This window comes from Thunnus albacares, chromosome 13 (genome assembly GCF_914725855.1).
Source record: "Thunnus albacares chromosome 13, fThuAlb1.1, whole genome shotgun sequence".
NCBI classification, from domain to species: domain Eukaryota; kingdom Metazoa; phylum Chordata; class Actinopteri; order Scombriformes; family Scombridae; genus Thunnus; species Thunnus albacares.
The window spans coordinates 4,620,625-4,638,321 of NC_058118.1; the positions used below are offsets into that span (position 1 = coordinate 4,620,625).

Sequence of the window (17,697 nt, forward strand, 5' to 3'; positions counted from 1 at the left end):
TGGAGGCTGTTGAGGGGAGGGGAGGCAGGGATGGGGGGAGAGAGTGTTGTGTGTGTGTGTGGGGGGGGGGTGTGTGGGGGTGTAGGGGTGGTTGATATTTTTCTGAGGCACAAGAGGATGGCTGTGAGCGGAAAGGCAGCGATGTCTAGTCATCTGACCCACAATCCCATTTAACCCCAGGACTTTGATTTGCCCTCCACTGTCAACTGCCAGCTTATTTCGCCTCTTTGTTTCTCTTCTGCAAATGGCTCTCGTTTTATCTCACCCTCAGACGATACAAAAACAATATGCCCATAAAGAAAATTGCCTTTACCTTATTACTGTACTGAGCCAAAGAGAGAAAAGTATTTAAAATAAATATTTATGTAATCTTTCATTGTGAAAATGGATTCAGGAAAATAGCATATTGTGTTTATTCGTTGTGATGGAATTAAACCATATAATTTTTTTCTTTCTTGCAATTTCTTGCTAATGCAATACATATTATACACACTCTATGATTAAGATATAAGTAGATTTATTCTACATTCATCTCTGTAAGGCCTGTAAACCAATGCAAGTAATGCATGCAACAATTAAAGACAACATTCACTCTCATGTGTACAAAAATGTGTTTTCCAAAATTTGTAACTCAGCGCTAATCATATCTTTCAGGTGGAGGTGCTAAATGCAGAATACTGAAAAATTACAAGTGATAAAGACATTGTTTGGGTTAGAATGATATTAATCTTTATCTTGCATTTGTCAACTACTGAGAGATTTTTGCTATAAGCAGATAAGACTAACACACTTGTGTTAGTGGAGTATCTGCCAGGCCCAGTGTTGCAGCCACACTGATGGGACAGAAGTTTGACTGAGAGCAATGTTGTCTCTTTCCTTTGATGCAAAGAATGAAATCCAAAATATATCTGTGAATGGACACACATGTGGCAGAAATGGACACATCACCTGTGTGTGTTCAATTGGCACTTTTCATTGAAAAACAAACAGCAGCAGACAGGCTGAACAGCGATCTTGAGTCAACATATCTCAGTCACATTTTTGGACTGTGGTTTGCTCACCACTAATGTTGCAATTCAGCTCTCAGTCATTCATGTCAACATGTTTTAGTCACCACTTGCCTTCGGTCATGTGTCAAATCAAGTCATTTATTTATAGAAAAAGAATGTATAGGAAAACTGGTTAGTCATTACAGACTTTCTAAAAGTGTACATCAGAAAGCTTTTGTGATTCATTGAGTGTTTTTAATACCAAAGACCATCCTCTAATGCAGAATCCAGGAGATTTCACTTCAGCTAGTTCCCTGATGCACTGTTGGAACTCTCACAGGAAAAATAATGTAAAACCCTGCTCAGACTCAAATGTAATTATTCCATTCAGATGCATATGATATCCATATACTGGCTATAGGCTCCTGCTCTGTGCTGTAGTATAATATTAAGATGATGTTCAAACTGTCAGCTTTCCTCCCTCAGCTAATCTCCTCGTTCATCCCTCCCTGCTGGGTTTAATGTCCTCCCTCTCAGCTCACCTGAGATCAACCTCCTCTTTCTCTCTCTCTCTCTCTCTCTCTCTCTCTCTCTCTCTGTCTGTCTGTCAGCTCAAGTCAGAGCTGCACTTGACAGTATAGCCAGCAGAGGTGGGAGGAATTTGACTGAAATAGAAATAATGCCTCTCCTCCCCTCTGTAAAAGTGTGAGCTTTTTTTAAAGCAGCTCAAACTAAAACCTCTCTTACTAAAAACAAACTCCAGCACTCAGTTCAATGACAAGATGACAAGACAAGAACTAATGTTTTACTTATACAACTGGACTCTGGAGTCATTACTTTGAGGTTGTGAGACTCCAAGTTACTGTCCACATACCCCAATACTCCAAAGAACATAACATTTTTACACTTCAGCTTTTGTAGGTTAGACAAGCAAGATATAATATGTTAATTAGTGAGCTCTTGAGGTGCCAGTAGGCAGATTTTGTTACCTTTGGTAGCTGTCTCTCCCCTCCTTCCAGTCTTTATGCTAAACTAGCCAGCTACTGGCTGCAGCCGGGCTGTGAGTCTGTTAGGGTGACCATATTTTTAAATGCCCAAACCAGGACCCTTAAGTGTATTGCACATACATCTTCTGCATGGACCAGAGGTGTTTTCATCAACTATTTCAGCGCTTAGCACACCTACTGAGCGCACCTTTCAACACCATGGACAGCACCTCAACAGATGAAAAATCATGTTTTGTCCAAAATCCACCAAGTTATTTGTCAGTACAGTGAGCATTTTCCCGTTGAAAACATTTAAAGATATTTAAAAAACAACTATGGTCACTGGAGAAAAGACATTCAAACAGGGTCAAAAATGAAGTTTTTACACTGACTATTTGAAGACGTTGATTAAGCTCTATCTCTATTATATAGTTACAACATTTTTTATATGAAACATTAAATGCGTTGAAATGATGTCCTCATGTAGACCACATTTTGCTTTCCAGTGCAATATGACTTTGGAGAAATACCTTCACACTAATCAATATCGTCTCTCTTTCAAGCTACAACTGAACAAATTATTAAAAATGATCAAAATCATTAAACAATGTGTTTTGTGACACGGTGATGTTCTAACCACATTTTAGCTGAACGTTGAAATCCTGTTGAAATCCCAGTTGTTTTTTTTAAACAAAACAAGGTACAAATCTCTTTGTGGCCTATAAATAACTTTATGGGCTATAACATAAAATAACTTTAACTTACATCTTCACAATGTATGCCATGAGCTGGTCGAATTTACAAAGATTAAAACATCAAAACATTAAGTCACAATTGCAATGTTGTGGGACAAACCGGTGCATCTGATCACTGTAGAGCCTGCAGACTTGTACAAATAGCCTAATCACAAAAGCAGTTATAGAACAAGACTAAGAGTCTACAGCCATGCTAGCATCCTGATGTTTAGCTGGTATAATATCTATCATGGTCACCATCTCAGTTTAGGCTGTTAGCATTCTAACATTTGCTAATTAGCACTAAACACAAAGTGCCAAGCCAAGGTAATTGGGAAAGTTATTGGATATAGTATTGGATAAGCAAAAATTTTGGCCAGATGATGGTACATCATCATAAAAGTCTATTCCAAATGTCATTGCAAACCTTCTAATTGTATAGACGCATAACACAAATCTTAACCTCATGTTGGGGCTCAGGGGAAAGGATCAACAAAGTCTGTATGATTCATCCTATGTGGACCATGAATGTCTTCACAAAATTTTATGGCAATCCATCCAGTAGTTGTTGATATTTCAGTCTGGACCAAAGTGCTGGACTGACTGAATATTGGTTGAGACTGACATGAACCATGCCGCTAGCATGACTAAAAAAACCTGCTTGAAGAGAATCAGAGATCATTTATGATTAATTATGGTTTATGATAATTTAAGAGCATTTGGATTTCATTTACTAAAATCTCTTGCAGTCATGTGTCAGAGGACATACTGTTGGGCCCGTGGCTGTGGTATTTATGGGTTTTAATTTGACCCTGTAATGCAGTATGTGAGTATGTAACCAGAGTCTACATCAGGCTCTGATTCACACTTTGATATTCATGTGGAATAATATTAAAAGTTGCTACATCGGGTACATGCTGTCATTTCAATGCAGTGTCACTTAGGAAGGGTAATGGAGCATTATGAATGTCTCATATGGTTGTTTTTACCTCATTCTCTTCTGTCTCTTGATGTGCCTTTGCATATTAGCTTCAGTGGCAGCAACAAGAACTTGTTTACTCACTCACAGGAGTTTCTCCTCTTTTCACTCCGTAGCCATCTCTCTCTTTCTCTCTCTGTCTCAGTTGATTTTTAGAAATTGTCCATTTCCACCTTGGTGATGTAACTGATTAAGGTCTTCAAAGTACCCAGTATGTGGGAACTCCCTCGACTCTTGTTGGCGCTCATGTAAATGAGCATTCATATGCATCAACTAACCCTCTCCATGATGACTTTCATCTCGCCCTCCAGAGAGTTGACATCAGAGGAGGGTATCATTGGTTTTACATAGCGGCTGCATGGCACTGAGCACACCGCTCAACATTATTCATGAGGGCAAATTGGGAGCCGGTGATTTGGGAGAGTGAGGGGACCCTGTTCTTCGATCTGTGCATCTCGGCTCTGCACAGCACTTCTCTTTACCGCTTATTGTGTAAGCCCCTAGGGCAAGAGAGGAGGGGGTAGAGGTTGAGGGGGTGCAGGAGGGGGGTTGGATGCTTACTCACTGTCATCATGAGGCCGTCCTGTCCTCCACCCCTCCCTTTTCCACTCCCCCAGCCCCCACTCTCCCCTCCCTAGGCGGTCTCTGCAGAGCTCTGCCTTAATTACCTGCATCGCCTGCCATGAGCTGTCAGTGTGGCTCAGTGCTTGTTTGCCCCAGTGGAGTTGCCCTAATGTCTTGATGCCCTGGTGCCCACTGTAGCACCACAGAGATCTCTGACCTGGAGAGGGCCACACTGTGGCTGAGAGCCAATTGGACTAATGTTTAAATACATTAGCGGCCTTGGGCAGGGCAGACATGTTGTGGCTAATAGCTAATTCAATGTGATAAAATCATAAGAGAAAGGATGAATATCAGGCCGTTGTTGCAGAAAGCTAAGCAGTCAACCAAGATAATATGAAGTAAAATAAAGCATCACTGAGTTTTCTGTCATTTCAACAAGAAAACAAGAAGCTCACAAGCACATTCATCTAAGGTTGATTAATGGTGTTTGGTTGAGGTAAACACAGGCTACACAAAAAGCCCCTGACACATCAGTGGGCTAATGCGCAGGCTAATGCATAGGCCTATTTATGTTGTGTGTTAGTAGGACCTGTATTGATCAGACATTTACTTAAATAAATTGCCTGGGTGATTTGGAAGCAACCACTGACGGGCATTGTCAGAGTGGAGGTTCACAGGTCTTGCTGAGCACACATTACAGGGAAAATAAAAGGCTTGTTGTTTATTCTGTAGGAAGAATAATATCATTGAGGATCTTTGCTTTTTCACTCTGGGAGACATCTCCTTTGTAACCAGTGTGTTGATGTTTAATTCCAACATATTTGAAACATCTACATGTGCCAGTGGAATATTCTCTGTAATGGTGGCAGGCGAAACCAGCAGCATTAGTGGCTGCATTGACTCCTCGCTGTCTCGCCTGTCAACCGAGCCCATGTCAGCCTCTGTGTTCGTGGACTCCCAGACATTAACGCTCATCCCCCCACATCCCTCTGACACGCCACATGCACTCTCCTTGACCGAAGCGTGTCTGGTGCCCTTGAGCTCCAAAACACTGTAGCAGAGGCTCCACAATGGGAAGACTGCATTAGGAGTCACCTGCAATCCACCATTAGAGGTTTCAGTGAGGCCTGCCACCAATAGGTGCTGACATCTGGGACTGCGCTAGGCATTATTTCACATAGCAAGAAGAAGGGGCCCATACTGGACCCCCCCCCCCTCCTTCCCTTCCATTCCCTTCCTCCTGTGAGCTCTGCTAAAACTGAAAACACAGAAAAAAAGAGAGTCCATCTATTATACATGTGTCGGATTCATAATTGAACAATATCACTTTTTCCTCTTTGTGGTTTTGGCTCATGGAAAACTGATGTCGATTAAGACGGGCTCTGGCACAGGCTGGCATATGGTGACTGTTAGTGAGAGCATGTGTGTGTGGGCATGACAGGCACAGGAGTGGGTTGGTGTTCCTTCAGCATAATATTGTAATCGAACATGTGTGATGCCAAAAAAACCATATCAAGGAGACTGAGACAGACTGACTTGAAGGATTTGTAGTTTCTGCAATTGAGGAACTGCGTATAAAAAATAAGATTGCAACAACTTGTATTATCAAAATCTCTTTTCCTGGCTGGGTTTGCAGTGTGGGATAGGACACAAGAAGAGGCTTTAAATGAAAGAGAGGACAAACCCAAGCACATTTTTTCCAGGTCTATTCAATAAGTGAAAAAGAAGATTATTCATTTGAAAGTAAGATTCAGAAAAACCAGCACTATCAACAGAGACAGAAATCCTTTGAGATGTGGACCAAAGTGTTGCAGACTGCAGCCTTAATCTGCCAACCAGGCTGACAGCTGACCGACTATCGATAGGGTCCACATAAATCTTTCATCTCCCGTTTCAAGATTCAGCCAGCTCTTGTTTTGATCTTACTCATGTGTTCCCAGTATTATCAATAGATTCTCTAAAGTGCGTTGCTTCCCTCTGCAAAAACAATGCATTGCATATCTCTGAGATGCGCATTTGTATGTGTTACATCTTACTATTTTATGACAGCTGTTAATGAGATTATTATTTAACGGTGCTGGTACACAAACACACTTGATGACAGCCAACAGCCACCCACATTATGTCTCCAATGCTGGCAAGCAAGCATTAAGATAAATTGGGCTGGTTTGTCTTGGACTATACGACTGAATATTCAAATAATATCCACCAAAAATACAAATTATGTTTATGTAATTTCTGCTTGTATTAGATAATTCTCAGTGAAGAGTCATAGCAAAATATACTGCAAGGAGTGTCTAGCATTAACCTGATTCAATGAATTATCGGACGAGTGGTCCAAGTAGGGTAACATGATGAAGGAGGATTTTTTTTTATCAGTACCCTGACCCAGTAGTCCCCTTTGTTCTTTTCCCAGGACACAGCAGAGTGTATATGTTGTTTTTATACATTTACTGCAGCACTGCACTTGCAGGAACTCATGAAGGACCAGTGGATGATAAATACAGAGCAGCAGAGTCCGTCAGTGGACAGCTGGGCTCTGTGTGTAATACACACACTTCCTCCCTGGCTCTCTCCCTTCACATTTATTGTCTTTTGCACCTGTATCCTTGTGTAAAGATGGGGCAGGTCTGAATGTGAGAGACAGGGTCAGAGGAGCGGGAAGGAGAGATGAAGGTTAGAGAGGAATACAAACAGACAAATCAGAGCTTGGAGAAGGACATCCTGGGTGGAGGAAGACAATGAAGAGTAAAAGGAATAATGGAAGAAGAAAGGATAGATTTGAAGGAGGTTATGAGAGATAACTGAGATGGAGCATGCCTTTGACCTTTGTCGAGCCATCCCCCCTTTTCTTTACATTCTCTTTATGTCTCTCTCTGCTAATAGCGGCCTGCATGTCACTGTCTGAGTGCTTTCCAGCTTTCCCGCCTCCCCACTCAACCCCCACCCTCACTGTTTTCCTTGGCACCGCACTGAAAAATAAATGCACTCCTACTGTATCTATCTGAACTATTGGGATCTGGCAGGGTTCTGCGTCCATCAGGCTTTCTCATCTTAAGGAATCAGCCACCCAGAAATGGGTGGTGGTGGTGGTGGTGGTGGTGGTGGTCTCAATTTTTTATGAGTTGGTGCAAAGCAGATTGAGACAAAAGCAGTTATGAGGCAGCCTCTCTTCCTCGCTCAGTCACCTTTCAAACAAACTCAGACCAGAGGCTGCATGATGGCTGTTTGTTTAGAGTGTCAACCACTGCAGCAAGGCTGGACCTCCTCCCAGCATACACACAAGCTCCTTAAAAAAAGAAAATCTGGCCAAATACAATTCTGATTTCTATTTCCCCACTGTTAGAACCTCCCTTTCAATTTCCACTGTTCATTTTCACTCAGACCTTTCACAGTTACTCAGCTTTCAGCTCAGAGAGGTAGGGTTCAAATACACATCCTGCTTTATTATTTGGTGAATTTAGACACAGATAGGTTTATATTACACCCTTATACTGTACTTTTATATTACTGTATGTTACTGTACTGTTGGACAGGAAATAGTAGAACACTGCAGGTACACCACTGATTAATACACACCAACAAAATCCCTGGTTTGACTGTTTGTACATCATTAAAAAACATGTCTGTGTGTAAAACATGTGAAATTTAAAACGTCACAAAACAAATGCTTAATTGTTTTTTAGCATCTATAGTTTTTGGCACCATGCTGTATATACAGTATATACATTGTACTGATATGAATTAAGAAAAGCTTTTAGGTTATACAGTTAGTCACAGTGGCGCTTTCATTCCTGCTCCACTGCTTGTTTCTCAAATTAAATAAAAATCAGCTGTTGAGTATTACAATATGGATAACGCAGTGTGTAAATGACATGATTACAAGGGATCGAACAGTGTCACAATAACAAACACTTGTGTGAGTGTGTGTGCATTCACATAGCACTCTGTTTATGTATCAGCTATGTGGGAAATAATCATTAGAAATGTATGAAGATGATGAGAGCCAGTATGTCTATTTTGGAGCCAAATGAAGTAAATTGTGGTAAAATAGTCCAGTCACTCTACTGTGACAGTGGCTCCCTGCTATTCATAACAGATGCTGAGATTTTATGATCATCTTGATGGCAGATTTTCCTGCTTGAGATAACAACTGACAAGCTGTTACTCTGTATGATTACACAGCCATAAATTAAACCCTGTTAGGTTTTACATGTATCATTATGGGAAGAATTCTAAATTACTTATTTTGTCCACAATTTCATCCTGGTTACTGCTGCTTTTTTTTTATATATATACGTACTGCATTAGTGCAGCTACTGTATTTTAAAGCGATTTTCAATGCTGAACATGTATGTTTATCATATGTATTGTTTTGTCTGTCTGTATGAAGACTAATGCTTAATAGGGAACCATGCTTAATCGTTGCAACAAATGAAATAAAATAAAATAAACCTTCCAATCAGATTGTCATGAGAGAAACCACAGTTAGTGATCATACAGCTGTCAGAGTATTTTTACATATTCAGAGTCATATGACAACAGAACCTGTCAACAATAAAGGCTGCAGGTTACCTGTCAGTGTGTCAGCTACAAAACAGGATAGACTGTACACACGCAATACACTCTCATACACACACGAAGGCAAACACAACATGTGTGTGTGTGTGCTGCTGGATGTGTTGTCAGGCCTCATCAGCAGACTTGTTTTTGAAGTCTTCACTGTTGTCAGGTTACTCATTCATTGGTAATGTGACACCTCATTGTTTAACTCTCCATCTAAACTCCCCAACGATCTGTGTTTTAAAAGTAATTAATGTTCAGGTTTCAGTGCGGCCAGACTGGCGATCAATAAGATTTCCCCAAGAACTGACCGGTGTCAGGGCTCCTCTGCCTTTTCTCGCCACCTCTGGGATAAGAAACTACAGTCTTGTAGCTGTCGACAAGTACAACTGTTCGCTTTTCAACACCCCCGGGCCTGGCCCTCTGAGTACTGCATGTGTGAAGTGAGTGCAGCTAGAAAAGTGCTGGAACATGTGTACACCATGGTGTTTGTTTGTCATAACAGGTTGAACGACCAGTGGGTGGAAGTGGCCGGTGATTTGAGCGCGCTCATTAGGAATTTATGAAGCGCTAAAATGTTTGGTCTCTGGGGAGGGGGGATTGGCAGCTGTCGCACAGGCAGGCAGGCAGGCTGGCGACAGGAGGGGAGAACCCACATTAGCAAGAGAGCAGAGACTGTAGAGATACAGTAGAGCTGTCTGAAATATTTACAGTAGCTGACTGACACTGGCTGTCCACACAATACCACAGTTAAGATTAGCTTTAAAGGACCATACTGTAACTCTTTCTCAGCCATGTCATTGTTCAGTATGGAGTTATCATTTGCAAGTTAGCGTTTTGGTTTGTAGTTACCCTGCAGGTGTAACTGATATCATTAAAACAAACGTATTTATGACACATAGACATACTGAGGTGAATAATCATTTGTATTTGTCAGCAGGCCTCATTACAAATCTATTTCTAGACTTCTGTCCTCTTCCTTTTAGCATAAATCTGTCATTGTACTTGTCTTTTATTCTTGTATGGACTTAATTAATAATACAGGCCAAGAACAAAGTTTTACAGACCAAGTTAAAAGCTTGATCAAATGTTAATAATTTCCTCAAAAGAGAGCAAGGAAATTACAGCCGATACACATGAAATACATAGGATATACAGTATTTGTTTACAGCGTTATACTTGCATCAAAGAGAGACAGAAGACAGACATCACTCACATTCCAGTAGCTCCTTTACATTATCATATGCTCCTGCCCATTGTGTAACACTTCTCTCACTTGCACCATGCTTCCTAGCCTCCGAGAGCTCTATTACGATCACATCAAGAAAGGTGTTTAGCCGTTGAAAAGCCGATATCTCTCTATTTAGTGACCATGTTGCTACTGTGGATCCAGCTTAACATTGGGGCAAGCAACACAAGTGATCTACCTGAGCCTAAACAAGTGAAAAAACAGACAATATCAATATCATTACATTATTAGTGTTGTAAATTCTCTTACATTTTGCAAAGCAACTTGTTGGGTCAACTTTTATCTACTGTACTTACTGTATCCAGTCGCAGCACACAGCTTTCAGTGGATCATTAGAACGGACACCAGTTACTCCAAAAAAAGGACAGAGGCATCGTTGCAGTTTCAAACTTTCAGCTTCACATTAAAAGCATCATCAGCAGAGGTGACATCTCTACCTGCTCCTGTTCTGGGGCAGATTTGGGAGTAACTTTACTCTGTCTAGTATGTCCATATCCATTTATTGATGTATTGTTTGTGTTCATCTTCAACCAAATAATTTGGTTTTGAGGATTGACTTAAATTGGACATCTGTTGATATCGTGTCGTTGTCTGAACGCTCATGTTGCTTACCCAGCTGCTGTTTGGTCCAGCCATATTGCAGCATCTCAAGTCATAAATTGTTATTATAACTTATAGGACTGATGGAAAAACTTAACAGACAGGCTGTAAAAGATGTTTCACACAGACGAATAATCAACAAATGACTTCTTTGCAGAATAATGATAAATAAACCTATTCAATGGTTAGTTGATTGATTCAGTCAGTTACCTGTCTGTTAGAACAGAAGCAACTATGTCATCAGTCATTTGTGCGGAGAGTTGGAATGTAGTTTGAAGTGCAGCAATACAAGAGATGTATAGAAATGTGCTAAAAACAAGGTCTGCGGTTATCTAACTGTTTATTCTCTCCACAACTTGAATAAGGGGAAACTTTAAAAGGCAGTATATGTATTAAACAAGCCCTCCACTCTTCCTTGGGATCCAGCCAGTATACATATCCTGGCTTCCTGCCGGCAGCGTGGGTTGTCCATTACAGCAAAGAGTTGCATTGTCAGTTTTTATCCAGCACAGTAACTTACTACAGGGGAAGTGCATCACATTACATTGACTTGCTTCATTAGTTGAGATGACTTGGAAACATCCTCTGCTGCACACTGTGTAGATAAACATGACAAATTGACTGCATAGCAGCTTTTAGTGGTATTTTTTTTAGGCAATATCCGAATTATAAATGTGGAAACTGATTCTCAGTGAGTGTTTGACAATACAGCAACAATATAATTGTTGCAATGATAGATTACTTATCGAGATCCAACCTCTTAGAGATGAACTGTGATGGCTTTTAATTCTGATGAAAGCATAGATGCAAATTAGTTTGTCAAGTGGAAATGTATGGCTGTTTGGCTGTGTGAGAGTAAATACAAAAACAGAGAAGAAAAGATGCAAAATAAAACCTTGAAAACACTGATATGTTGTTGTGAACATCACGGCTCACACAATATGACGTAGCCACTTCTATTATACTATTTTTGTTCAGGATGATCACTTAAGCTTGAATAATGATGAGTTTTTACCTCATACGCTTACTAAGAAATGCATCTATTGTTGGAAAATTACCCCTGAAGCTACTAACAACAAGTATTCACTTCTGAGAACACTGTTGGGTTGTGTTTGCCCTCAGAGCTTTTCAATTGATGTGGAAAAGGATTGTGGATTTTGTGGTGTGTGTGTGTGTGTTTCTGTGTTGTATACACGTTTTAGAGGAAGGGTGTGGCTACAGATGTGTGTGTTGTGTACTCAGGTCTGGTGCTCTGCTGGTTCACTGCTGCTCTCCCAAAGCTTTGCTGCAATGTGTCCTCATAGACAACAAGAGACACACTCTTGCAAGCTCCCCCAACTGCAGTGAGCACAAACACAACGGTCAACCAGGGAAAAACACACATGGCCTAAATTCAAAGGAAAACACACCACAGTTGAGGAGATTCAGGATAGCACAACCCAGTTGGAAATAATAGTTATTCTCTTATGTGTTGGGGTTAACAATTATAAGTACAGTTTGACAATTTAATTATTTATCATCTTAAGGCATGCTGTACAATGATCAGGGTTTCATTGGAAGTAAAAAACAATTGCTTTTCTAACATTTTTGTTTCAAATTTCATTTCTCCCTCTGCAGTTTTCTGTGAAGATCTACGTTCCAGCTTATATTTTGTCAATGCATCTGTGCAAGAGGTAGTGTTTGCCAGCACCACAGGGACATCGGTGCCCTGTCCCGCCGCAGGCGTGCCCCCTGTCTCACTGCGCTGGTACCTGGCCACCGGCGAGGAGATCTATGATGTGCCAGGGATCCGCCATGTGCACCCCAATGGCACCCTTCAGATCTTCCACATCCCCCCTTCCAGCTTCAGCAAACTCATCCACGACAACACCTACTATTGCACAGCGGAGAACCCCTCAGGGAGAATCAGGAGCCAAGATGTCCACATTAAGGCGGGTCAGTTTCTCTTCTCATGAATGTGCTTTGTTGAAACCCAAACAGTCATGATCCATTATGAGGAGAAGCTTTTCTGGTAGTAGCGGTTTTCCATCTTGTACTCAACACACCTCTTTGTCCCCTCCTCCCAGTCCTACGAGAGCCCTACACTGTCCGGGTGGAGGACCAGAAAGCCATGAGAGGCAATGTGGCGGTCTTCAAGTGCATTATCCCTGCCTCAGTGGAGGCCTACATCACTGTTGTGTCCTGGGAGAAAGACACAATGTCAATCAACGCTGAAAGTAAGTCATGGCGTCTGTCTCTTCTACAGTAGCTACTGCATGATGTCTGAGAGTTAAAAGTCCACGTGAGCTTGCTTGTAGTTTGATATACAGCAATTGACAATTACAAGTGTTGTCTGACATGTGATGAGTATTGTGACAGCAGAGGTGTTTGTGTTCTGAGTTAAAAGTGTGAAACTTCTGACATGAACCTACACAAAGGACTGGCTTGTGCTGTACTAGCTAGCCAAGCCCACTGTGTGTGTGTATGTGTGTCTGTGTATCCACGTCTGTCTGACCCAATGACAGTGAGGTCCCGCTCCTCTTCCTCTGCCGGTCTTCCACGAGAGCGCAGGCTGCCAGCCGTGTCACTTAGTCTCAGTGTATTGACCCATTTCTCTGGCTGATAGGAAGCACTGCGGCGCTCCGATCATTCAAATCACTTAAATGGAACACTCGCCTGCGTGATTGTTTCCCAGCCCTGGGGGGCAAATTCACTTTATGTGGGGCATTTAGCAAACTCAATAGACAAGAGATAATGTCATTTTGCTTTTGGATGGAGGGCAAATGCTGGCTAGCGACTGTCTCTTTTTTTTGTTGACGTTTCACATTTGCCGACTGAGGCGAAATCGGCCATGTTGAAATCTATAGCAATCTCTTAATTGTCCATAAATGGATTTGCCGCAAGCATGTTTTCATATACGGGCATATACAAGGGTTGTGTCGCTGATGGAATGTGCGCTGTAGGGTTTCTCATTTTCAATACATTTGTGTTTGGACTTCTGCATTGTTCAGTTGTTTAACGGTATGGCAGAAAGTTTGAAGTGGATATTTTGGAACACTGGATCTTTTCAGGAAAGTTTCTGCATTGTCAAAACAAAGTATTTATCTTGCGCCGTAGAAATCCGTCCATCTGTAGCCGTCAGCCATGTAAACACTGTCAGAAAAATCATCCAGCCACCAATCCACTGCTCTTCTCCATGCTAAATAATGGATGACGGAAGCCTATGAATCCGTGAGCAAATGGTCTTTATTCACGTCTCAGTGCACGCATCCTACTGACGCACCGTCCATTCCCCTCATCCTCTTGTACACACATTTTAAGTGCACTTTGTGTGTGTGTATCCATGTCTGCGAGTCTATATGCACACTAACCGACATCTCAGCGCGAGATGGCTTAACCCCTCATCTCCATGACCAAGCTTCCAACATTTCAATTTTTAATGAATAAAAATAATATCAACACTTGGACTTAAAACAAAAAACTTTGTGAAATATAGCTTTTCTGTTTCTGACATGAATAATTGACTTAGGCTTTTCAGTTTGGAAGGTGTAGCATGATGTGAAGCATCCGTCAGACAGGCCCTCTGTAAGTCTCACTGGACGTAGACCATTTGGAGATGTTGCAGGGTAGACAAAGCACCAGCTAAAGAACCCTGGTGTCCATTAGAAAAGAATAGAAAATTATGATGAAAAATGCATTCAGTCAGGACAAAATGAAAGTAACAGTGCAGTATAGCTGTCTGATATAATGGTTGTATAGTAGTCTGGTGTTTTAACAGAACTACTGCAGAAAGAAGCCGTTTCATGCTCTGCAATTGACTCTTAAATTTTAGTTTTACTGGGGGAAAAAGATAACATCTACTAATGAGGTGAGACAGTTTAATTTTCTAATGTATTTTTATGTGAATCCTCTTGCATTTGTACTATATCAAGGAGCTTTTTGACAAGTTGATTTGCTTTGGGAACAAGTTTATTTATTTTACTGAGGCGGGTGCATTTTTCTCATTTCCACTCACTTAAAAAACCTCAGTTTTAGCTAATAAAGATGGATATTGTTTTGTGTCCTAACCTGCGCAGCAGCTTAACTAAATGTGTGAAAACAATAATTGGGCTGAACTCATTTTAGCCATATCAGTAGAGGTAGACAGATTCTTGGATGTATAAATCACTTGTCTAATAAAATTACTTTAAAACTGTGATTGGAAAACAAGTATTGATACAGAGCTGGTAAATGTTGTGTATTTAAGCAGTGACCAGTTTATCAGCTGTGACTAACTATGAAAGCAGTTGTGTGGTATTTACTACTTGCATCTTTACTGAACAATATAAAATGCTTGCAAACATTAATTTTCTGTGTGAGTATCAAAGCAAGGTGGGGGATGTATCAATTCTAAAGCAGCAAGATGTCCTGACTAAGAGGATTTCAGTTATTGTTTAGAGAGAAGAGCCAATCAGGACCAAGTCTGATTGTTATGGGTTTACCGGTTTACTACAATTTATGCACACAATGGAGGGAAATCTGTCCTTGTATAATTATGTTCACAAAGAGGGCCCAACGCCAGGGGGGCAAAGTTGACCCCAACCTAAAGCCGCCCAAATGGTCTGTTGTTGCTGCAACTTACATGAACATTACGAATTTTGTTACTGATTTATTTCACACATTTATTGTCATTACAATATTTATATTAGCATGATATAAACTTCTTGTTATATAACTTCATAATCCTACTATATGGTCAACCATGGTACAATCAACACAAGCACCAGTGACACATTCATTTCATGACATTAAAGTCCACCTCCACTCAAAATGTGTTTGTCTTTTTGTTTCTTCAGTTGGCTGTTTGAGCTTCACTGTGCAGAATGATGTTTGTGCAGAGTTTGTTTTCACATTCATCTGCTGAAAATGGAAAGTTTCTCCGTCTCACTTTAAATCTGAATTTAAGGCATGTGCCTTGGAGCATGATTTGTGATTAGTTTGGAGCCAATCATAGTCCAGTATGCAACTTAGTGTGATGTGGAAACTTGGAGCCTCCAGTGGAAATACACTGAAAATGTCAACTTTTAATGTAAACTTCTGAAATGAATGAATGAATTTGTGTATTAATAGATTCTAGATTGTTTTTTGGAGCTCTTGACAAGGTACTTTTTTGTGCAAAAACCACATCAAACACAAATTACTAGTCAACACAAAATATTTTTAGATGTTTTAAAACATGTCTGGTGGTATACTATGCAAGTTTTTCCTAAAAAAAAAAAAAAAAAAAAACGTAGAGACTCATACGAAAGTAATCCTTATCAATCATCACTTATGACCCACTAGAAGTATGTCTCGGTGTATGTATCTACAGAGACTCTGCACTCGGCTTGTATTTTCTTGTTTTCTGATTATTTTGCTGTGTTCGGGATGCTGCTGGGCATCAACCTTTGGGCAATAGATGTGTAGCCCCCAGCCAATAGCAATACGCAGGGTCCCCGTCTCTCCTCTGCTCCACTCTGCTCTCTGTCTCTGTGTCATGGATGTATACAGAGCTGCAGGTCTGTGTGTCTGCTTGACCGAGGGTGGGGCTGAGCAACACACACGCGGAGCAAAGAGGCCACAGCGGACAGGATGAAGCTCTGCATTCACACAAAATCCGGCAATGCAACACCCTCAGACAGGGTTGTGCGTAGGTGTGGGTGTGTTTATTTGTGCTTTAGAACATAACCACCATGAAACAATCAGAAAATGACATATAATTTATCTGATTCACAGCTTTGTTCTCACCAGCACCGCTCAATCTCTTCATTCACTCTCTAGCTCACTCGTTGTGCTGGAGAGGAGGGGCCAACTTTGAATGCTGTGTGTTTACAAACACCAACTGACAAATCCTACATAGTATACCTTTAAGTAAACTATGCATCCGTCTGCCGCCTCCCGCTTGACTGGCAGAGCTAATCCTCGTCAAGATGCCAAAGAGTAATCAGAAGTCAGGGCCCAGAAGAAGAGGATTTAAGAGGTCAGTTAGAAATGAAACGAAAGAAGCAGAGATGAGTTGTTTTCCATCTTTAACTCATAGCAGTGATCATTTGTGGTAATGCAGTTAAACACTAAGATTGATTTGCAGTTGTGGTGTACTCATGTGGTTGTGGCAAGATCCGAGACTTGTTCAACAGCAGGCTTATGAGCAGGGATTGCATTCACAGTCTATGTGTTGGAAAATCTAAGTAAACATGGAAGCCTCTTGCTTTAGAAACAGGACTGCAATTTCACTGTTGCTGTGTTCTTCCCTCTTGTTTACGGTCATAAAGAACAATTTACCTTTACTACATTTTGTGCATCTTGATCTAACAATGAAAGATATATATGTATACAGAAACATTTTTGTGTGTGTTGAGATGGTGCTGAGAAACGTAAAGGAAGAAGTGTTTGTGTGGGTGGTTGTAGGTGTTGGTGAAGGGTCCTGTTGTCTGGTAGATGTCCTAAATTACTAATGGCTGACTTGCTTTTAAAATACTGTAGCAAGTAGCACTCTCCGCTATCAAAAGAAAGGCCCAGATTAGCAAGAAAATAAAAGAAAATGGTTTCAATCTGTGGGAAATGTGAAACCTTTTGGAGCAATACCTGGTGGACTCACGTGTACGTCCTCCTGTAGGGTTGCTTTTAAGGATGTGTTGTGATGGACTGTGGCTGGCTGCGGCTGTGTTGCTGTGCAGGGCCATTCCCCAGGTGCAGCCTGTGCTGCAGTCACTGAGGAGGCCTTGTAGTCATTTGCCTCGGCCTGATGCTGCCTGCTCTGCATTCAGCAGCAGTAGGGCCGAGAGGGGGGCGACCCCCCAGCACTACTGCAGAGAGTCACACACACACACACACACACACAAGCGGGGGCTCCTTTTCATTCAGCACACGAGCTAAGCACAAGGGCCGTCGGCCATCACACAGATTCTCTTTGCTCTGCTCAGCCCTCCCTCACCTCTCCTGCGTCTCAATCTTTTCTTTTTTTTTTTTTTGCTCACATTCCCTCTTTTCTTTCTGTTTCTATCATTTTCTCATTCACACATATAAGAGCTATTAA

General features: G+C 41.2%; 1 protein-coding gene across 3 annotated transcripts in view; it reads left to right on the forward strand.

Annotated features, from left to right (window-relative positions):
- The window catches only part of dscama (Down syndrome cell adhesion molecule a), a 92,831-nt gene that overhangs the window by 9,188 nt on the left and 65,946 nt on the right, over nt 1-17,697 (forward strand). For all 3 annotated transcript variants that reach the window (XM_044371280.1, XM_044371278.1, XM_044371279.1), the window contains exons 2-3: nt 12,282-12,599; nt 12,731-12,880. In XM_044371280.1, the coding sequence (XP_044227215.1) occupies nt 12,282-12,599; nt 12,731-12,880 (468 nt within the window). The remainder of the gene's footprint in view (nt 1-12,281; nt 12,600-12,730; nt 12,881-17,697) is intronic.